This window comes from Pantherophis guttatus, chromosome 1, assembly GCF_059756535.1.
Source record: "Pantherophis guttatus breed Tessera chromosome 1, ASM5975653v1, whole genome shotgun sequence".
Classification (NCBI taxonomy): domain Eukaryota; kingdom Metazoa; phylum Chordata; class Lepidosauria; order Squamata; family Colubridae; genus Pantherophis; species Pantherophis guttatus.
The window spans coordinates 286236076-286260139 of NC_142063.1; the positions used below are offsets into that span (position 1 = coordinate 286236076).

General features: G+C 40.7%; 1 protein-coding gene and 1 long non-coding RNA gene across 10 annotated transcripts in view; one reads left to right on the forward strand and one right to left on the reverse strand.

Moving 5' to 3' along the window:
- Positions 1-2466: 2466 nt before the first annotated feature.
- LOC117671848 (uncharacterized) lies at positions 2467-15688 on the reverse strand. The gene is made up of 3 exons (XR_015731479.1): positions 15622-15688; positions 4550-4751; positions 2467-2569 (listed from the first exon to the last, which is right to left on the reverse strand). It is a non-coding gene; the product is annotated as an uncharacterized LOC117671848 (long non-coding RNA).
- An 87-nt stretch (positions 15689-15775) lies between these two features.
- Positions 15776-24064, forward strand: part of LOC117671845 (uncharacterized) — a 64478-nt gene continuing 56189 nt past the window's right edge. For all 9 annotated transcript variants that reach the window (XM_087883078.1, XM_087883079.1, XM_034428068.2 and 6 more), the window contains exons 1-2: positions 15776-16807; positions 22424-22525. In XM_087883078.1, coding sequence (XP_087739204.1) covers positions 16391-16807; positions 22424-22525 — 519 coding nt within the window. In that variant the 5' untranslated portion in view covers positions 15776-16390. The remainder of the gene's footprint in view (positions 16808-22423; positions 22526-24064) is intronic.

The window sequence follows — 24064 nt, forward strand, 5'->3', positions numbered from 1 at the left end:
GAACAAGGAATGTTAGTGGCCCTCTTGAAAAGTCCACAAGAACTTTCATGCTCACTAATGTCAACACTGGAAGTGAGGTTGGCAAAAGTACGCAGAGCCACTTCAGGTTTAGAGAGCTCAAATCCTACTTCACTGACTCCCTTCATACCATTCTCAGGTCATTTGCCACTATTGATTTCAAGTGCTATTCACAGCTCTCAAAACTGTCATCATAAAATTGGCCTTCCATGTTGCTGATCTCTTCATCTTGCAACTTTCTGCTGAAACATGTCCACTCCTGGAGGTTGGCCAATAATTATAGGCAACACTATTCTGTTTTCTTTCTAACTTTGCTGATGTCCCCCTTAAGCATTGTCACCCATGACTTGGGGTACTGCAAGACAAATGGAACAGATCTAATTTAATTATGCAATTCTGCAATTTCAAGATGCCATCTGGGTACCTGTAGGATGATTTGTCTTTCTTCCTACAACCCATTGGACACCTTACAAATAAAAATGTGAAATGAAAAAGCTGGCTGATTGATCGATTGATTATCCATTAATTCATTCACGCACATTCAGAGGCCTGACTTCCAATGATTCTGGATGGTTTAGAAGAATAAGAAAAAAAATCCAAGCAAGCATAGAGGTGACTGGACAAACAATTTTTTTAAAAAAAAATCAATCCAATCCCATACTTGGGAGAATAATCAGTTTCCTGGGTGTCAATGGGATAGAGCCATCTGGAGGGGAATACCCTTGCAGGAGACAGGCACCATGACAGAGAAGGAATATTTCCTGAGTCCCATTAGGTGAGATTATTTAATTGACGAGATCTAGAACATGCTCACTCTGCCTGAGTTTACTTCTGAGAAAAAACAAAGACTTTCTTTCAATTAACTAGACCCTGTAACAGTATGAGCTGCATAGGTGATAATTAAATTGCACCTAAACACCAACTAGTAACCAGTGCAGTTCACGAGATAGTAGGGTCCCAAGAGCATAACAAGGCATACCCATCACTGTGCTGTAGCATTCCAGACCAGCTGTAGCCTCTGAGTAAACTCCATTTGTGAGGTGATTAAGATGCAAGTGCCTGTCTGAAGGGCTTCCTAGTCCAAAAAAAGGAGCACAATTGGTGCATTAGTTGTATCTCTGCAAAAGCAGAGGTGAGTCTGCACTAGTTTTGAATGAGGAAATACAACCCCCCCGCTCCAAGATCAGAGATTGAAAATTTTCCAAACATTGGCACCATTTCTAGACTTTGGCTTGGGATACTGACAACATTACCTGAAGGTCTGTGCTCAAATGATGCAATTAGATATCATCTGTGTACTGATGGTACCTGACCCCAAACTGACAAAAAAAATTCACCCACTGTGCTCATCTACAAGAGAAGCAAGAGCATTAAGCCCCATGGCACCCCACAAGTGAGAGGATGTAAATCCCACTCACCCCAAATCTGTTAACACTAAGACTGGCCACAAGGAAAGTGCTCTTCCAGACCTTGCAGAATTGAGAAGAACATTGTAACTGACAGTATTGAAAGCCACTGAGCGATGGACGAATACAAGTATGTGGATGTGTTAACTACATTCTGGCTCCACTGCAGGTCATTAACTAGTGTGATTATCTTCATACTGCATACACACCTAAAACTTAATTTAAATAGATATAGATAATCCACCTCCTCCAAGATCCTCTGGAGCTGAAGCCAAACCACTTTCTTAACAACCTTCTCTATTGGATGAAGACTTCTAGGATATTTGAATTCAGTGATGGCTTCTTGAGAAGGAAGCATATCATTGTAGTAGAACACGACAACAGGTCACTTCCTGAACAGCCTTGACCAACCATGTGGGGCTTAGATCTAGTATACAAGAGGCTAAACTCAACAGTATGCAGGCTCCTGTCCATTTACTTAGGAGTCACAGGTAAAAAAATTATTCCAGTTAACTCTATCAGACTCTGTTTTAGGGACTTCTACCAGAACTATCCAACTGAGGTGCAATTCTGAGTGAATCTGAGTGACTTTATTTACCAAACAGAAAGAATATTGCCCATGATGGCACAAGAGAATGAGTCACCTTAAGCAGGACACTAAGCAGCTCTTGAGTCATGGTGGCACAGTGGTTAGAATGCAGTACTGCAGGCTACTTCTGTTGACTGCCAGCTGACTGCAATTTGGCAGTTCGAATCTCAGTGGCTCAAGGTTGACTCAGCCTTCCATCCTTCCAAGGTGGGTAAAATGAGGACCCAGATTGTTGGGGGCAATATGCTGACTCTGCAAACAGCTTAGAGAGGGCTGGAAAGCACTGTGAAGCAGCATGTAGGTCTTAAGTGCTATTGCTATTGGATGCTGCAATAATGGCAGACAAATAATGTTTTATTGTCCTTATCATCAAAATGTAATCCCATGTATAGCTCTTACTATACCAGGGGTCAGCAACCTGCGGCTCTCGAGCCACATGTGGCTCTTTCACACCTCTGCTGCGGCTCCCAGTCACTCAAAATATGCGTCACAACCACCAATGTGCGACACCCACTGGAACACGATTCATTGAGTTTTTCAACCCCTGGTAGGCCAACTATGGATAAATCCAAGAAAAGAAAAGTTTCAGAAGAAAACAGAACGTTTAATTCAACTACATATGCCAGTTTTGTGGCTGCTCAAGATATAGTCAGACACGGGAAGGGTTTTGTAGCTCCCAGTGTTTTATTTTCTGTGGGGAACAGGCCCAAATGGCTCTTAGAATGTTTAAGGTTGCAGACCCCTGTACTATATAATCTCAATCACCATCTTTCTCCAACCATCCACCAAAAGGGGTAAGTATCAGATTGCTCAGAGAAGAAAGAATGAAAATCGCAGAACCACTGAGCTGAAAAGCTAGTGGAAATTTAGCTGTTGGAGCAAAGTAGAATTAATTAACTATTCTAGGACCAGAAACATTTGAAACCTACAGAAAAAGATTATTTTTCTGTAATGCAATGCTTTGAAGAACTTAAGACACAGACTATTTCAAAGGAAGGTTTCTGTGCAGTTTTCCGTCCAAGACAATATTGTTCTAGGGCTGATTTCTAAGTATGTTAACCGAATGCTAAGTGTGTTAATGTTAACCAACAAACATAAATCCGGTGGTGATAAACTATATAGCCAATCATTCATTTCATACCAAAAAAAACCAAAAACACCCCACTTAATGCACACTTATTTTACAACAATACTGGTGAATAAATCCAGTTATTTTTCCATTAAAGCCAAAGATGCACTCTCTGATGGTTATTACATTTTGGAGAGACTTTATTTATAATACAGTTTGAAAATATTATTAGTGGCCATAAGCAATATGACTAAGAGGGTATTTTTAAAATTACAGTCCTCAAATGAACTACTTCATTTGATTCCATTACTCAGTCAAAATCAGCTCTTGCAAGGAATATCAAGAGACTTGTATCTGTTATCTGACTAGCGTCTGGAATATTTAATTTGGTAGCAAACTGTCAAGGTTTAGATTTCAATGAATCACAATATAAAGTTATCTAGCCCTCCAATCTGGAATTAATCAATAAAGCAAAATATATTTAAATGAATCATTTTTTGGAAACATTTTAGAGCACAATGACATGTAATTGTAGGCAAAGTAATGTATTAGCTCTGATTCTTGGAATATAAGTAGATAACACAGAGTGTGTATAGTAGAAAGATGTGAACTATCTACTTAGCAAAAGGCTGGACTCAGTAGTGGGTTTCACTTGCCTTCGCTACCGGTTTGGAGCTATGAGTGCTTGCGCACAGTGCTCCTGCACATGTGCAGAACCTTCCGTGATGACATTCGGAGCTGGTGGGAGGAGCCTCCCACCGCTGCCACTACTGGTTCGCCTGAAGTGGGACAAACCAGTAGAAACCCACCACTGGCTGGACTAGAATCAATTATATTAAGGGCAGATGAGAAAAGAAAAAAAAATAGTGTATTCCAGTGTTTCTCAACCTGGGCCATTTTAAGATGGGTGGACTTCAACTCCCAGAATTCCCTAGCCAGCCATTCTGGCTGGGGAATTCAGGGAGTTGAAGTCCACATATCTTAAAATGGCCCAGGTTGAGAAACACTGGTCTATTCTGTAACATCAGATTTTGAAACCCGTCTTTAGACATTTGGAAATGCAAAAATGGAAAGCAGATGTCCTGTTCCACCTGCTTTGAACAACTGATGTCTCAGAACTGGCAGAGTGAGCCAAGAATCAGGCTTATTTATAGTGCCCAAAGAATGGCCAGCAGACCAACTGTCCTATCTCAGATTCAGTAGGAAGGGGATTTCAGTTGTCATATGCCTGCCATACTGTCCTACCCTGACCACAGAATTGTTGGTGTTTTGGGATGCAGCTGCCCTCAGCAGGCCCATTCAAGCTGTTCCTTCCTTCGGATAGTGAAATATGGCTACTTCCTGTATCTAGTACCTTCTTCAACTGTTTCCCAAAGGTTTACTTCAGAAGTTGTCAAACGGATATACATGACAGTAAGAAGAGTCATTGCTTTAATCACAAAGAGTAGTGTTCTCTGTTAAGCTTACCTTCTTCTTGCTTGGTGTATTCTCTCCATTCATGTCTTGAGCAGTAATTTTGAGAATAACATTAATTAAGAAATATTGTGCTTGAAAAGCCATCCACTTATTGTTGCAGCTTTCTTCTCCTATAGTATCCTAGGGCTACACCAGAGAAAAACAAGACAATGTTTCGCTTGAAAATTCATCCAATCTGCAGAGTTCTCTGCACCTATCAAATATATGAAAATAGGTACGGATTGTTAAATAGAACCATGTTTACTATTTAGTACTATAATAAGTGATGGAATGATGAGAACTAGCTGTTTGACAAAAAACAGTGGCCGTGCTGTTTTCCTTGAAATGGTCAGATTTTCCCAACTGCCTTTCATCTGCATTTTCATGGCCCGAAATGGCCTGCCTGTATTGTGTCAAACTGCTTGAGTGATTCTAATCAAGGGCTCATGAAGTTAGATCATTAATCTCATTACTTACATTGCATTCCCTTTCTGCTGTCTCAGCAATATCCTAATAACAGGATTTGTAGGTCTGCCTGAAAGTGCAGTATTGGCAGCGGCCAATTCCATAGGTTTGGCAGCGGCCAAATTCCATAGGTTTCTCTCCAGGTGTGAAATCCAGCAGGTTCTGATAGGTTCTGGAAAACCGGTAGCAGAAATTTTGAGCAGTTCAGAGAACCAGCAAATGCCACCTCTGGCTGGCCCGAGTGGGGTGGGAATGGAGATTTTGTAATATCCTTCCCCCAGGAGTGGGGAGGGAATGGGGATTTTGCAGTATCCTTCCCCTGCCATATCCACCAAGCCACACTCACCAAGCCACACCAAGCCCACAGAACCGGTAGTAAAAAAGTTTGGATTTCACCACTGCTTCTCTCCATCCATTTCTTTATCCCCTGCTGCACTTCTTCTAGTGGCGACTCTAATCAACCAGTTGCTCTTAAGTGGTTAAGTGAAACGGAGGCAGTGCAGAGAAAAAACAACTATTTATTTCTTTTCTCAAAACAATTCCTATACCACTGATAGTACTGACGCACCTTTCTAAAACCCAGCTATACAGAAGAAGCCCATTGTCATCTGTAAGCTAGTTTGTAGCCTTATATATTGTGTGAACCTAGCCATTCTAATTTATCACAAATCAAGGATTAAACAATTCCATCTTAGTGTGAACCATTTCCATAACTGGCTGTTGTGTAGCTAATCTTTTAGGATTGGATCTGAAATTCTCATCACGGCTGTAGAACAAGAAATATGCTCTCAAAACCCCCAATATTATTTATTGGCTAATAACATGCGTAAACCCCATTTTAGCCCTTCATTTTTTCATTTAAAAATGTTGACCATAATTAAGCTTGATCAATAGGCTTTTAAAATTCCATAATACTAGCTTTTACTTGATGAATTATTTATTTATTTAAATAAATATGTAATGAATGGCTTTGATTAACAACAGACTTGATTCAGAAAAAAATACAGTGTATTTGAGCGTACTTGCCCCTCTTTCTTAAGTGTATTTTTCTATAATTTTATCATTCAACAGTTTTGCATACAACAACATACTGAAGCTAGGGTTCAGTATGAAGCTATTTTCAAAAATAGGCAGTTTAAAGACTTTTTAGTGCTTTAGACTATAATTTTTCCAGAGACTTGTTTGATGTAGTGGATAAAAATCCTGAATTAAAAACTGGGATTTTCCAGTTCTAGCCCTGCCTTAAGCACACAAACTGGCTGGTGACCTTGGGACACACTCCTGCAGCCTTAGGAAGAAAGTATTTGCACGTTACCTGTGAAAATGTTACCAATAAAGTTACAGGGAGTATTCTTGCCATAACCAAGAGTCAAGGTTGACATGATGGGTCACAGCGACAAGCATTTCCAACCAAATAAACTGGATGTCAGGCCTGGAAGCCATCTTTTGCGTTGGGCCTTCAGGCCTGCCACATTTACCCTCTGTAATTTCCAGTCAGCTTGGGGAAAGCTTTGTAATATTCCTTTCAATAGTGTGCAGTCCTTTACTTTTCCATGTTTTGAATCCAATCTATGGCTCCTAAAAATGTTTTAACATGTAATACAATTTATTGACAATTTCCAAATTTTAAAAACTGATCTAAAATCATCATTAATTATCAAATTGTATGCAGGGATAAAAGAGCAGGCACATTAGTTTACACTTAGTCCTATGGGATGGGATACTATTTAGCCATGATACTGATTCTGAACATTTAAATCCTTTTGATTTCCAATTTGAGGCTCACCTCAATGCCACACAGACAAGAAAGACGATAGCTTCCTTTCCAACCAAGCAAAAGCTCTGCAAAGCTCTGTTCACAAGGACTGTCCTTTCCTATACAATAGAAGTAAATGAACAGCCAACTTATTTTCATGCTGAATGTTATGTGATGAATTTTGACGTTCTGAAACTACCTTGGTTTGCACACCCTGTGCAAATGACATTTAAGTAAACTGTATGCAAATTATGCATGTGTTATGTTAAAAGTTCATTGAGAACAAAAGGTATTTATTTACAGTATATCTTAATTTCTGTATCTAAAGACCAGGTTAGTATCTTCAGGAAGGAAATGTAATTTATGAAGCAGCTGAGACAAACCAACTAACGCTCAATACTAAAGACGTTTTTGTTATTTAAACTTCTCAGCACTATACAATAAATCTCTTGATGTTTTTCTCCTAGACTAAACACACCTCTACCTTTAGCTTTTCCCTTTTTTTGTTTTCCTTCACTAAATTTTGCCCTTCATGGTTCTTCTTCAGATCATATATGGAGCGAGGACTTTTTGAAAAGCTATCTGAACTCCAAATCCCTTATTTCTCTCTGTTTCCATTGTGCCTGCACACAGGAAGACCAGCTGTTCTATAAGTACTTTGCAGCATCTCCTCTAGCAAGAAGTTGGAGAAATGAGCAGTCAATGATATGCTATGAGCAGTTTGGACTATTACCACTACCATGTTTGCTCCTAATATGTTCCTGTTGCTGAATAACACAGCTGTTGCATGACGTGAGTTCCCTTCTACAGTTTTTAGAAGCTTCCCTTGATCCCTACAGTATTGTTGCAGTTCTTCACTTGAAAACCATGAATCCCCAGTTAGGTCGCACCATTTTACTAAGCATCCTGCCTGTCCCTGAGCATATATAAGTATGTGGAAAGTAAATAATGGAACTGCAAGTTCTTGAGCAGCTTAAAAGAATGAGGCAAAGGGGGGAGGTGGGTGTGAGGAGGAGGAGGAAGGAAGCCCCAGGAGTCTTACATCACTGTTGACCCCTAGTGCTCTCCTGCTAATAAGTGAGCTGTTGAGTGATTGTTTCTGATTTTGGAGCATGTAAGTTGCTACGCTGGGGCTAAGATGGTCCCTTGGGTTGATTTCTGCTTCCCTGTGAGAAAGTTTCGGAGGCTGGGAAAGGTCATTCTGGCTGAGCTCATTGCCACAGCCTTCAAAGGGCAAAGAATAGGTCATATCTTGAAGATTTGTCTGGAAGCTGAAAAGAAAAAAAGGGGGAGGAAGAAATGGAGAAAGGGTCATCTTTGATCTCAGGCACAAATTTCTCCTCACAGAACCAAACTAACTGAAGTCTATAGAGTTTCCAATCTTCTTTTGCTACCCTTTCCCATCTCCTTCATTATTCTCCAGTGAAATCCTGTGTGAGTAAACTGCAAGTCATCATCCAGAAGACCCATTTCCCAGCTCCGGGAACCAATACATCCCCCTTGACAGTCTGACATAATAATGTCCAACTATAGGAGATATATTGTTCATTTCATCTCATTATCTGCAATGCAGTGAAAGCAAAATTCTGGGCTCTTCTTCAAGAAAGTTTAATCTGTTAGAATCAAGTATCACAAAGACTCTGGGATTACAGACAGACAGTTTTATATACTAGACCAGGGGTGTCAAACTCAAGGCCCATGGGCCAGATTCGGCCTGCAGTAGGCTTAGATCTGCCCCACAGTGCCGCCCTGGAAACAGTGAAGGACCTCCCATGGTGCCTCTGCCAGCAAAAGCAGACTCCCAATCTCCATTTTTGGCTGGGATGGCCTCCTGCAACCCTCTGTCAGTGAAAACGGAGCTCGGCTCAAGCCCCTTTTTCACTGGCAGAGGGTTGCAGGAGGCCGTCCCAGCCGAAAATGGAGATTGGGAGCCCGTTTTTGCTGATACAACACTCGGGCCACCGCAGGCAGCACTGACCACGCCCACTCTTGCCCTCCAAGGTCAAACACAACCCTGATGTGGCCCTCAATGAAATCGAGTTTGACACCCCTGTACTAGACCGTTTAGATTTACTGCCTAGATTCTAAACCTTCTTATCCATAAATCCGGTCTTCAGCAAAGGTTGTCTCACAGGGCTCTTGTAGAGTAACAGTGGCAAAAAAAAAATTATCCTGAAAATGTTTCAGTGGATACTAAATATAAAAGTATTTTTAAGCATTGTGAACCAGCTAGATGAAAAAGTAAAAAAAAGAACAACATACTTCGTGGTATTTATTCCATGAGTTAAAGTTGACAATTTATTCCTATCCATCCATATCTACAAATCCCACTATGACATTTGGGGCTTATGTCATAAATTCACTGGGTCTTTTATTGTTCTTCTTCGAGGGAGGGAATAAAAACCATAAAAATAAAGATAACAGATTTATTATGCTAGTGGCAAGAAGTATTCCAGCTTTAATACCTCAAATAATTGGAATATTATTATTTCAATTCATTAGAAGCTCATTTCATTAAAAAAAAAACACTTCACAAGTACAATACATAAAATGCAGGATATTGAAGTATAACTTTCCTTTGGAAATTTTTTATTTGATTTGGTAATATTTTATTCAGTTTGTTACAAATTCAGAAGTAATCAAGAGGCATTTTTCCTCAGCTATGATGTAAGGTTTGTGAGACAAAGATGAATGATTCCTTCAAAACAGGATTTTGAAAAGGAGTTGCAAATTTAGCTCTGATAATTAAAAAAATATTATTTTAGTGCTAGAATAACAGAATAACAGAGTTGGAAGGGACCTTGTACATCATCTAGTCCAACCCCTGCCCAAGCAGAAGACCCTACACCATTTCTGACAGGTGACAATCCAGTCTCTTCTTGAAAGCTTCCAGAGATGAAGCTCCCACAACTTCTGAAGGCAAGTTGTTCCATTGGTTGATTGTTCTGTCAGAAAAACTCTCCTTATTTCTAGGTTGAATCTCTCCTTGATCAGTTTCCATCCATTATTTCTTGTCTAGTCTTCAGGTGCTTTGGGAAAACAGCTTGACCCCCTCCTCTCTGTGGCAGCCCCTCAAATATTGGAAGACTACTATCGTGTCTCCCCTGGTCCTTCTCTTCACTAGACTAGAAATGCCCAGTTCTTGCAATCATTTTTCATATGTCTTAACCTCCAGCCCCCTAATCATCTTTGTTGCTCTTCTCTGGACTCTTTCTAGAGTCTCAACATCTTTTTTATAGTGTGGTGGCCAAAACTGAATGCAGTATTTTAGGTGTGGTTAGTATCTACAGTATATCCTATTTTAGAAATTCCCCTTTTATCTTATGAGATCGGTAATTTTTACAAAACTATTTGCTATATTAATAACAACTGTAATTATAAAAGCAACATATATTCACAGTACTCATTTTCTTGGGCAAAGAAATGATGGTCATTAGTAGAAGTAATAGAGTATTGTTAAGAAGGGTGCCTGAGCAGGACTTCCATATGTCTTTTCAACAGATGTTGCCCATACCAGATGATGTAACTGTGCAGTATGGATGCAAGGATTCCTTATCTTCCTCACGCCCTCTGAACTTTTCAAGAGCTAGGACTAACCTCCCAACATACAATTTCAAGGCTGTCAATGATCATTGACACCAAGCATGTGTCTGTTCTCCACCCCTTTCTATTGGCGAGGGAAAGCCAGGTGCAAGCATAGTTCCAAAAGGACAGCTGATAAGAAGTTATCCTTTTTTTTGTGTGTGGGAGAGAAATTGTTCCTTAGTGTCAAGACATATGGTAGCTGTTGATGGTACAGGCAAGTGATTTCGTCAATGGTAGTTCAGAGAAGGACACTTCTGCACCTTTGGAAGAGGAGTCCAAGGGAGGAACCTAAAGAAAGACAGTAAGAGCTACTCTGGTGCACACAATTTTCTGAGAACTGTATTAGTCAGAGACAAGTACTATGGAAGGATTTCTTGTAGACATCTCTCAAAGGATCTGGATTTCCTATTATAAGCAACTATGAAAAATATAGTAATGAGGGGGGGAGATTAATCATATGCCACTGCTGTGTTTATTGGCTGCTCCAGTTGAAAACTGAAGTGGCTTTTTTACTATGGTTTCTAAGATCAGCTTGTATATAAAGGGTTAAGTGAAGGGTAAATTTGGGGTAAACCATGCAACTCAATGGGATTTAACTTGCTTAGAACTAACTTCCTATTGGTTGCAGTGGACCTTTTTAAGTGTCTGGTTTTTGTACTGAGATGTCATGAGACAGAGTTAGGTCATCATACACGAAGAAAGAATTGTGACCAATTGTGACAATTAATTTTTAAACAGAATTTTAAGCTATATATGATTCCAGACATACATCTATGATAAAAATAATATGAATATGTGGGTCCTTGGAGAAAAAGATTTTGAGTGAAGGGTAAGTGAAGATATATCATTTATTTCCCTTCTCTTAACTTTATATTTCTAACGTAATATGCATCTAAAATTGTTTCTGATGTGTTAAAGGGTATTTTTGATATAGAATAAAGGAAATAATGAAAAAAATACTTAAGATGGCAACTAATATAAATTAGTTTAAAGAAATATTGTTGTATACAAATTGCAGAGTTTAAAGGGTTAATAAAATAAGCAGTATATTGATTGGTCACTTCTTAAACTGCACTTATAGATTACAAAGGTAGAGTTAATCATATTTAATTTCAAAATGTGCTTTATAAAAAAGATAATTGATGCGGATGTCTAAATTATTGACTCTAAAATAATGAAAAACAACTTCTAATTCCAGAGTGTCTATATTAAAAAGTTATTCCTTCAAAGCAAACCATCATTAAAAATGTTCACAAAATATGTACATGGAGATAACTGAAGAGATTGTTGTAGTTTTTAAAGTTTATTGTTAGATATGACATTTAAACCTTTGTTTTTGGATTGGTGATGGATGAAAAAGCTTGTGAAACTTTTGCCTCTGCTGGCAATGAATAATCCCAACAAATTAGCAGAAATGTTGTGTGTGTGTGTGCGTATGTGTGTGCACAAATGTACATGTACACACACTCTCTCTCAAGCACAGTAAATTATAATTCCAGTGATAGAGAATATATGTAGCTTATTAAAGTTGAATTGTGAAATCCTGGGTGCTATCTGAGCTTAGGTATTGCTTGTGGATATTTCATTACCCAACTAGGTAATATCAGTGCATCCAGTTGGTACTTAAATGTCTACAAACAAATATCCAAGACCAGGAAGCATCAAAGACCTCACCAATTATAATGAATTCCATTAATAATAATAAAACAGTCTTTAGCATCACTAAAACTGGACAGTTCATTCTCTATCATCTGTACTGGCAGATGTGTTTATGAAAACGTTCATCTTGTATTCTAGATTTCTTATGATTAAGAAATCATTTTCATATCATTTCAAATCATATCATTTTTATGAAATAAAAATGGTAACCCTTCCACTCTAAGTGAAACAGTGTGGCTATGCTGGCAACAAGACTGCATGTGATATCCTGTCCCACAGATTTCCCCCCCCCCCCGCACCCGCAATTATTAGAGTTAATTAACCAAGTAAGAGAGAGCAAAAGACTTATTGTTTCATGTGAGCAAGTCCCTTGAGGTCACTCATTACGCAAACAAATACAGAACCTAAATTGCAGAACCTGACCCCAAAAGAGAGCACTTTTGTTCAACATAATTACATCTATGATCTAGATGCCAAAGGGCATGCCTGATGGTTGCCTCTGAACAGAAGCATGCTATGAGAAAATATGTGTATAAGCCTAGATCCATTCTAATACTGCATAGTGAATAAAAATACATTATATGCTTCATTTTCTTCTCAACACTGTCTTCTTAACTGGCTGTTCCAAATTCAAATTTTGTTATTCAAAGAAGGGGGTGAAAAATGACGGAACAGCACATTTTAAGGACCTAGTAATTAATGTCCATCTAATCTCGTCTCCTATGGGCAACTGGAGTAAAATTTCTGCAGATCAAATGGCAGCTGCAATCAAACCCACCCTTAGCAGAAAATAATACTGGTTTCTTTTATTTTTCTGTGTTGTTAATGCAGCAGCATCTTCCTATCTGCAGGCAACTTAAGCATTGGTGTGGGCAGGCAGCTTGCCTACAGATGACATCATATATTGCATGGAATATGCAAGGGGAAGCAGGAATGTTATCAAATGGCTCTTCTTCTGTATATCAAGCTCATTGGCCATAATGTGGGAAACAGCCTTGAGTTTGACATAGGAATTTGTATCTGGGAATGTTTCAATAATTCTCACCGCTACCACACAGTCTAAAAGTTTGTTTTTTATACATGCGTACTGCAGTGTATTCTGCGACAAAACAGGATGGCAGATACAAAATGCAGATCCCCACCCCCATGCCTGAATGAATTTATGGTGATGTGAATAAAATAAGCCACAGGTATTTTTTGTTTTTTGTTTTGCTAGGAGTACACCTATGTTGCAGCCAAATGCTGTTTACTGCACAGGTATGTAATTGCTACCACTTGCCCCTTTCATTACACTGTCAATTTGGGGAATGTGCATAGAGAAGTACGGAGGAAGTTGGATCTTGTTCGTCTCCAATTCTGTGTTCTGTTAATTTTATCCAAGGAATTAAAGCGATCTACATGTCTGGAGGTTTTTTAAGAAGAGACTGGACAGTCACTTATCTGAAATACTATAGGATCTCCTGCTTGAGCAGGAGGCTGGACTAGAAGACCTCCAAGGTCCCTATTCTGATTCTCTCCCTCATTGGCTTAATATTAGGAAGCCAGTGGGCATACATGTTTTTTTTACCCTTACGGGCAATCAAATGTGCAATTTAACGTTAAGGGCAGAGCGTGGTAGAAGAGCGCAAGTGTGCATCTCCCGCGAGCGCATTTCCTCTCCAAGGCATCCTACGTGTTCCTTCAAGCGTTTCAAACGTGCGGAGTCCCTCTAAGAGTCTCCGGTTGAGAGACTCAGCCATAAGTACCGTATTTTCTAATCCCTTGGGAGTTGGGCGGCATAGAAATATGATTAATTAAATTAAATTAATCGTGCAGCCCTCCGGGGAGTGGAGAACTGCGACTTCTGGAGCTCCATAGCGCAACAGGGCCCACAGAGGGAGAAAACGGAAATCAGGGGGATGCATTTTTTGAATCACAAGGGTTTATATATAGTATAGAGGCTCAATTCGGATTTGCCACCCTTTGGCCATGCAGCGCTGGGGTTTCTCCCGTGCCTTCCAGAGATGAAAAGTCAGTCTTGTCCGTTGCCATAGCGCCCAGAGAACTTTCCTCTCCAAGTCCCCGCGCTTTGAGCCTATCCTTGTGGAATTCAATTGCATCATCGCCTCCGACGCGCTCTGTTGCTATGACTACTCCGGGCACTAAGCAGAAGGTTCCACCCTGCCTTACTCCCACCCGCAATTTCCCTTCCCAGAAATAAAACGGCCCGCGCGCTTAGCAGCAGGAGCGAGCTTGTAAGCGAAACCGCCTCCGCTCCGCTCAAAAAAGCCCTGAATGCAGCCTTGCTCTCGGCCTTGGGTCCTCCGGCAACGAGCTGCAGCGAGGGTACCGGTGCAGCCTTAATTCCCGCCTGTCTTGCCCCCGTTTTGGAGGGGGGGGGAAACGCCTCACCTTGCAAGATTTTGCAACTCGCGAGTTGCAGAAGTTTGCTGCCTCGCTTTTCCTCGCCTGGGGCTGCAGGTGCCTCACTCTGGCACTTTTTTTTTTTTTAATGAAACCCTCGCCTGGAATGCAAAGCTGCGCCCGCCACGGGGGCCTCCGGCGTTTTGGCTCCCGGTTTCCCTCGGACAGCTGAGAATGCTTGCAAGGGAAGCGCTTTTCGGCAAGGGACAAATGTGGAGAAGCGCTTCACCTGTTGAATTCCGCGCAGCTGTTAATACCAGCTGCGGCTGCCGCGGCGAGGGCCGATTCCTTCGCCCGCGGTGTCAAATGCCTTTGGTCACCCCCTTTGGCTCTATTTCAGAATTAAGAGTCGGAAGGGGCCTTAGAGGTCTTCTAGTCCAACCCCCTGCTCAGAAGGCAGGAAACCTGGCCTAGACCGTTGCAGACAAATAACGCTTGTCCGCTCTCTTTTTAAAATCTTCCAGTGTCGCCTGCCTCTGCCCCGTTTTTTCCTCTTCCAACAACTCCGAACTCCAGTAGGTGGTAGCCTAAGTCCCCGAGCGAGCGGACCAGCCAATTTCCCCATCTTCCCGGGAGATGGTGGAAGTAGCCCGTAGGTTTTTTGGAAGCCGTCTACTCCCCTGAGTCCAAGCCACATTACCTCATGCTAAAGAACTCCCTGTCTGAAGAGCCGGGCTAAATATAGTGAGTGGAAGAGAGAGTGAAGACTTGGGCAAGGAGGGAAGGGAGGGCTTTTCACCCGGGGGGGGAGGGTTCCTCCTCTCCTTCCGCCCCCCCCCCGTCCCCTCCCCAATGCTGGGCTGATTCAGGATGCGCCCCTTTTCCCTCCGCTCCTTTTTGACCTCGGTGCATCTATCTGTGCCTCTCTCCCACTCCCTCCTCCCCCCGCCCCCCCACACAGATCCCAGGCCCGCGCCCTGAGCGCAGCATGCCCGCCCCGCTGCTCGCCCTCCTGCTTCTGCGCACCCTTCTGACTCGCCTGTTGCTGCTGGCTCGCAAGCGCCTCCTGCCGCTGCTCCGGCGCCTGAGGGCCCGCCTGACTTCTCAGCAGTCCCGCGAGGCCATCCTCACCTGCCTGCTCTGCCTCCTCAACCTGCGCAAGAAGGTGGACGGCAACTGAAAAGGATTCAGGGAGGGAGGGAGGGAAGGAGAGAGCGGGCCACGACCCTCTTCCCCCAAATTTTCGGGGCTCGGAAGTGGTAATCCCGGCACCCACCTGTCACAGCCCCGGAGCGGAGCCTCGTTCGGAGGGAGGCGAGTCGTATCTCATCCCTGCACCCGTTTTTCCCCCCCTCAGAAGCGACGTTTGGCTTCTCGTGGGAAAGGGGGCGCTCTTCCAGCCAAGAGAGAAGGCGAGCTCAAGAAGTATTTACCAACTGCACTCCTCTCAAGGGGAAGATTACAATTTTTTTGATCTCATTTCTTAAGATCCGCCCCACCCGCCTCCCCCACCAAACCCATTCCTCCCAACTTCCAGGCACTCTGAATAATTTTTTCTCCTCTTTGCTCAGTAAGCCAAGACCAAGTTCCCTCCCTCGATTCTGCTCGCTTCTCCGCCTTTGTTTTCCGGCAAAACTGATCCATGAGTGAGGGACTTCCTCACACAGAGCTAAACTACCACTGCCCAGAGACCTGGGCTTGGTGGCAGCTGTGTAACTTCTGCTAGAAAACCAAAGGAGGTTTGGAAGTCCTCTTGGAACGTTTTAAGGAGAAGCTTCGCTGGTGAGAGAGAACTCACAGACCTGGACGCCTGAGGGGGGAAAAAAGAGCGGAGCGGATCCAATGGGACGCAGTCTCCACCTCTGAGTTTTCTTGCATGGGATGGAAGAAGCCAAGGCAAATCTTGTCACTTCTGATTTTGCCTTTCTTTCTATGCCCTCCGACAAGAGGTCCTTTTCTTTCCTCCCAAAAGCAGTGGGAGTTTATCAAGACTTGTGTCCTAGCATTTTTCTAGGGCCCCTGTAAGGCTTGTGCTAAGGGAGACGATGTCCGGTAGCACAGCAAGGAAGGTCCAACCGTTCACCATTAGCACCAAATTATCTCTACCCAAGTGTTCCCTGGAATTTCCAAGAGACAGCTGTACTGACATTCCTCTCGAGGCTCTGAATAACCATGACTTGCACCAAAACCTCAATGAGTGTGTTTCTCTGTATCTGGCTCAGACGTCTCTGGAGCCTGCTGGAGAAAGATTTAAAAGGGCTAGTCCTATTGAAGAAGTGGTCACCAATGATGATTGCATCAATAGCAATTCGCTGTCCCGTTCCATTAAGAAGATTACTTTGTCCAACTGGCATGGAAAAGGTGGTTTAGGGGAAGAAGGGCTATACAGAGGCCCTTCCCACAACAGTGCGGAGAAAAATTATAACAACAACAACTGCAAAGCAGGAAAAGCACAATTCAAGGTAAGCCGTTCGTTTCTCTCCTCTTATTTTTTGCTATGTTCTCCACTCTGCACTTCACACCTCTCTACAGTGCTGGATTACACCTGGCTTTAGGATCTTTGGGCAAGCCATTGTGTGAAAAGGAATCCCAAGTAGCTGGATTAAAGGTGATGGAGATCTGAAATTCAGGATTCCCCCAGTGTTGGGGGGTGGGGGGCGGAGAGGAGAGAATTTTCTGGAGAACATGATCACATGGGGGTACAGTTTATTTCTTCTCACTGTCTGACATAATCAAACATGAACAAAGAATAATGCTTCTTCCTACAGGGGTGAGAGATGCTTAAATTCTACTTGACTTCTAGTCACTATTATTTAAAGTACTTTGCCTCTGATAGCATTTATCTGCAAGCAACTGCATAGTGAGCATCACTCTGAGCTAAACATGGTATCCCACTTTTACCTAATTATCTTTCCATAGAACTCCTCTCAAAACTAGTAGTAGGACCTTGAAATTTCTGGTTCCATATTATTTTTTTTTCTAGTTCCATTTATTTATTCCATTTCTTATCTCATGGGCTGGCTTATTCTCTTTTTGTTTCTGTTTTGTTTTGTTGTGGAGATAATCTGTGGATGGTGTAATGAGACTATATTACCTCTGAACATACTGGAACAAGTCTATGAAAGGTTACTCATTCAAGTAGTAAGCATTTAAATTTCCATCTTCCAGCATTTTTTAAAACACAAGGTTATATCATTTCTGGATATGTATTATAAGAAAGCATCCGGCCAAGTAATGCCAGGAAAGGCTTAGAAAATAACCTGTGTGTTGTAATGGTACTAGGATTTGAATATAAACAGGTCCATGCTAGAGTTGCCTTTTATGTTTCTACAAGATTGTATTTTACAAGATCGTGTTGATTTTTATTCAGAGAAAGGGTTATGAGAGAGACATTTGTTAATCTCAGAAAAGGTGTGCAGTTCGACAAAACCTCTTGTCAGAAAGATGTCTCGGATCACATTGATTTAACACTTCAGTTGATTTGTAGCCACTTTCCTAAATGAACTGTAAGTATACGTGGAGAAAAAAAAATATTGAGGCCAGCTATGTGATAGCATGTGATGTCAGTTCTGTGAAATTATGAAACATGTTCCAATGGGATAAGTTGAGGCCATGTCATTCTGTGTTGGTTTTAATAACGAAGACAAGATTTTTTAAAAAAAAAATTCTCTGCAGGCATGACTAACCGTGTTATCTCATCAGCCCCATGGAAAGCGTTGCCCAAACTGACCTTGGAATCTTGGCCAAGAATCATTCTGAAAGCCCTTATGTGTTTCTCCGGGATTGAGCCTTATAAGATATAGATAAGTGCTTCCCATCCTATGGGATGATTGGTTTGATACCGTTTGTATTTTCTCCAGCCGGAGAAGATTCTTCTTGCCAGTTCATTCCTCGGTTGCTGTCTCCACATTCCAAAGTTAAAGAAAGACTGACTCGGTTCTTGTTTTCACATGTGCTCCCGGCTGTTGCTGCTGCTTGTTGGATGGGATCAGATGGTGGGGGAGGGAGCCCTACCTCTGCAATCCAAGTGGAGCAGAACTGCAGGAAGGATGAGATCATCTTTGTGCTGACAGCCTTGTTTGCCTGCAGCTGATGGATTGAGGGAGCTTCACATGTAAATAAAGCACTTATGTCACCTGCAAGCTTATCTCCCCCCAACTCTGGCCGGGGAGACGCCAAGCGGTCCCAGCTGGGGGGAAATAGATATTGACTTCTTTGAACATTTCTGATTACCATGCATTATGGAATTAATAAACCATACATCATGGAATTAATAGCTATTTGGTGTTTGCAAAAAAATAATAATAACCAACCTGTAAACAATAGAAATAAAGGATCATCTAGTCAGGCTTTCACCACATAGCAAAGCATAGAAGTTTACTCCATGGCTGAACTGCCTATCATTTACATGCTAAAGCATTCCAAATCTTTTGTATCTTTTGCAGACAATATTCTAGGCTTTCCCTTTAGTGCAGGGGTCTCCAACCTTGGCAACTTTAAGACTTGTGGACTTCAACTGCCAGAGTTCCTTAGCCAGTTTTGGAACTCTGGCAGTTGAAGTCCACAAGTCTTAAAATTGCCAAGGTTGGAGACCCTTGCTTTAGTGCATATGCCTTGAACTTCAGTCCCAGGGAAGACTATTTCTATTTAAATAAGCATGGAAATGGAAGGGATGCACCTTTCAAAAGTGATTTTTAAAAAACGCTGTGGGCCTCGCTGAAGCTGTTGTTTTCAGACATCTTGAGCAATTCTGAAAAAAGAAACTCGAGCGCAGCTGAGGAATCCTATAATTAACCATTGTAACTTTGACGTGACTCCTGAAACAGCAACATGCTTTTTTTTCAGGCTTCCATGGAAGAGAGATGTGCTCATGCTTCCAATTAGTCTGAGGCATCTCTTCCAAATTATTTTGGAGATGATGGAATAGTTAGCATTTATGTATTTAAGAGAGTTATGTGGTCTTGTGAGATGATTTTCCACTTTCTCAGATCCCAGAGATGTACTCCAACATCAAACTCTTTCAGCAAAATAGATATTAATAGATTAACAGAATTGGAAGGGACCTTGTAGGTCATATAGTCCAATCCCCCCACCCAAGCAGGAGACCCTACACCATTTCTGACAGATGGCAGTCCAGTCTCTTCTTGAAAGCCTCCAATGATGAAGCTCCCACAACTTCTGAAGGCAAGCTGTTCCATTGGTTGATTGTTCTCACTGTCAGAAAATTTCTCCTTATTTTTAAGTTGAATCTCTCCTTGATCAGTTTCCATCCATTATTCCTTGTCTGGTTTTCGGGTGCTTTGGAAAATAGCTTGACCCTTTCCTCTCTGTGGAAGCCCCTCAAATACTGGAACATTGCTATCATGTCTCCCCGGTCCTTCTCTTCACTAGACTAGCCATGCCCAGTTCCTGTAACCGTTCTTCATATGTTTTAGTCTCCAGTCCCCTAATCATCTTGGTTGCTCATCTCTGCACTTTTTCTAGAGTCTCAACATCTTGTTTGTAGTGTGGTGACCAAAACTGGATGCAGTACAATAGGTTTGGTCTTAGTAGGGCTTTATAGAGTGGTATTAGTACCTCACTTGATCTTGATTGTATCCCTCTGTTAATGAAATTTAGGATTGCATTGGCTTTTTTGGCTGCCACCGCACACTGCTGGCTCATATTTAACTGGTTATCCACTAAAACTCCCAAGATCCCTGTCACAGTTACTGCTAGAAATATTGAAACAGTAAAGAACATCTCCCATTGATGCTTCTAATCATCAAAGAGATTGACTACCATTTTGTAAAGTGAAATTAGTACCAAACTCATGAAGTTCATTGGAAACCTCCTTACTTTGGGACCAAGATTTTCAAGACAATTTCATGAGTGTCTGTAGAAATTGCAATGATACCAAAGTCATGTAAACATGTACATTAGTATTCCATTGTGCAAACTATTCAATTTACATCAGTTGCCTAATGATGCATGATGTTATTACTTGCACCGCCACTCTCCAGGTGCCTACAGACACTTTACTTAATCAAACCTTCATAGGGAGAAAAGTATTTAAGGACCAAAGCAGTTTATTTCACACTACATAAATATAAGACAAGTTTCTTAGGTTTGTACTGTTGTAAATTCCAAAGTTATTAACAAAGCAAATGTTTATTTAAGTAGAGCTACCAACTGCAGTTTGCAAAAATCCGGATGAGCCCTAGATGGCAGCAGAGAAATACTGAAAACTGAGCTCACCAGGTTATAGATAGATCCTAATATAAAAAAGTTAGATTTTAAAAAAAACCTTTAAAATGTTACATATTCAGAAAAAATAGTAATAATGTAACTAAACATTTGAATATTAAACTATAGCCTCATATGTCACAGCTGTTAAGTATAAGATTTATATTTTTTTGTTCTAATTCCTAGTTTATATTAAATTGCTGTTGTACCAGAAAATTGTTAAGCATCAGGTTTATATACATAATATGCCTATATAGCTCTAATTCTATTTTCTACTTTTATCAATGTCCTATTTATGTATGAGTTCGTTTTCATTAAATATCCTATCACAATAGCAATTCCCAATCTTTGAGATAAATCATGCAATTACTGTCCTAGTATTTGTTGTTTGCAGATTTGCTATATCATTATTTTATGTTTTATTGCAAAGAAACCTATTTATCTCACACTACTAGTCTGAGAAATTTGGACATCTACGTGTCTGTCCCATTCACTGTAATTTCTCTGCTATCTCTTCCCCACTTTCCTGAATATAATATGCACAGATGTTTGGCACACACACACACACACACACACACACACACACACACACACACATCACACTCTTTTCACTTCTACTTGAGATAGTAGTGGATGATCACAGGATATTTCAGTATTGGATATGCTGAGTGGAGCTTGTAGGAGTTCAGCAATAACAGGAAGGCAACTATTTCCAATGCTTAGAATACATATTTGTGGAATAAGTATTGTAATGTATTGTTTTCTTACAGATAAACAGTATGTGATGCTTCATCTATCATGAAGTCACCATTATTTTAATAGATTTTCTGTTCATATGCGAATTATGACAGTCCTTGTCAGCTAATGGAAGATAGATGTTGCCGAGAATAAAATGTTCTGAGATACTGGTGTTCTACTTTGTCCTGGCTACATTTTACCATTGGTTATTGTGTCTGATTTATTGATTCTTCTTTTTCCATATCCACATGCTTAGTCTTTGTGTAAGAATGAAGAACTACGTTCAAACTGTGTTTAAAAAAACCAATAATTAAAAAAAATACTGATCATTTCTTATGAAAATGAGTGAAAGAAAAATTTAGGCAATGTGTATTTTTTCATCTTATGACCACCTGTGGGCTTGCAATATAGCAACAATTAAAGGGTGGAACCCTTGTTAAAAATCATGTCTCACTGACAATTATTGGGGTGCAATACTCATCTTAAAGCAGGGGTGTCAAACTGACCAAATGCGTCACACACACAAATGCCTACCCTGGTTCTGCAAAGGCAAAAAACTTCGTGATACGTCACATGATACGATCAAGTTTGATACCCATGTCTTAAAGCATAATCAGAATGTGGATTTGATAAAATACAGTAAAATTGAAAAGTCTGAATTTTGCCATTGCCACCTTAGCAACTCAGTGTCTAGCTCAGGGGTCAGCAACCTGCGGCTCTGGAGCTGCAGGTGACTCTTCAGCCCCTCTACTGCAGCTCCCAGTCACTCAAAATATGTGTCACAACCGCCAATGTGTGACACCCACCGGCATGCAATTTATTGACCTTTTCAACCTCCAGTAGGCCAACCATGGATAAATCCAAGAAAAGAAAAGTTTCAGAAGAAAACAGAATGTTTAATTCAACTACATATGCTAGTTTTGTGGCTGCTCAAGAAATAGTCAGGCACAGGAAAGGTTTTGTGGCTCCCCGTGTTTTCTTTTCTCTGGGAAATGGGTCCAAATGGCTCTTTGGGTGTTTAAGGTTGCAGACCCCTGGCCTAGCTACTTGATTATTCTCCAGTGATTTTTCCATAATTGGGACATAATAAATCTTCACCCTAATTTTTCCTACAGGTGTTTCTCAGAAAAGAAGTGGAACCCAAGGAAGAAAAACAGAATGTGAGAAGCCCCCAGGGTAGTGACAATTCTCTAGTTGGCAGAGTTGCACCTTTTGTGGTAGGTTTCTTTTACATCCTGCCGAGTTAAAGAACACTACTGTATATGGTTGAATTCAGTTGATAATTAGGAGTGGAACTTGACTCGGAAAACACTGGACTTTGTACATGAAGGATTGGAATTCTTGAACATCAATGTGGATTTGAGCCTATCCTTACCTGCAGCAGGTACTTAATCTAATCCTTGCTAGTCTCCTAAGTAACAGGAGATTGCCTAACTTGGTGAACATTTCCAGCATCCATAAATTCCATTAGATATTCAAATCCTTGTTTATTGACATTATTTTTGGATGTTGGCTTGCATGAGATTTATCTATAAACAAAGAGGCACCTCTTCTTACATATAGTTTATGTTTGATTTTAGTAGACTCCAACCTCAGGTTATTTTTTGAATACACGTCATTAACTGATTAATATACGTTATCAGAATGTTTTGAATTTTGGATCAGAAGGAAGGATAAGCATTAATTGATTTATGATGGCTTGCTTTCAACTGATGCTTTTTGTAATGCTTCTGAGAAAGATTTTTTGCCTCCTATAATGGCTAACATCTTGCTAAATGGTAGTCAATAAATACACAAATCTTTTGATGCAATTACCATCTTCATATTTAAAATCTTGTTATAAATTGTGCTAGTCCTTTTGTGGAAATTAGTTTTGTGTCTTCATCCATTGAAGTCTTGTCTTTCCACCCAAGGTGCTTAAATTATGGAGGGAAAAGATGACAATCCATTCAAGAAGTCTGTAAATCATATCCATCTCTTCCCAAACTGTAACCAAACCATTCTATCATATCCTTTTTAATTAGTAACTAAAGGGGCTATTATAGAAGATTTGGGGTGGGGAGGAGACTTCTCTGTTTCTTCTATAACTGATGCTTTGCACTGGAAAAGGTGAAGGAAGAAAGTGCAAGATTCCCATTCTGGCCTAGAAATAAAATCAGGAAGTATATAACTCTCAATGTATCCATATTCTTGTGAATTTTAAGGCTTTCCCCAAGCAGTATATCTCTCTTTGTTATCTGAATCAAGTAAGGCTGTCAAGGTGCTAAATCAAAGATAGAGAGCCACCATCAGTAGATACGGTCTAGCGAACTAGTGTTGAACCTAGTTAGGAGTTACAGCTGTCATCTGAACAGAAATCATTTTGCCCTAATGATCCACACTCTGACAGCATTCTGTTTCTATTAGTAACATGCTGTATATTGTGTGTTGGTCTGCAGGTGGAAACAACTTGGCAGCATCAACATCAGTCAATCAGATGACCAGTTTCTTCATCTGTGACTTTCTTAAATTCTTTCAGAATCATTATGGCCCTGTAAAATTATTTTATCTAAAACTAAAATAGAAGTTTGTTCAATATTAACTAAAAGTACCCAGTATGTTCTATTTTCTATTGTTGAGTGGGAAGATAGTACTTGAAAAGAGGAATCAATGTGCAGTATATTATGTAGAAAAATGGCAAAGAGGGACGATTTACAGATTCTCACAACAAAGAAAAAACAAGCATTCATAATCTGATCATGAAGACTGCCTCGTAG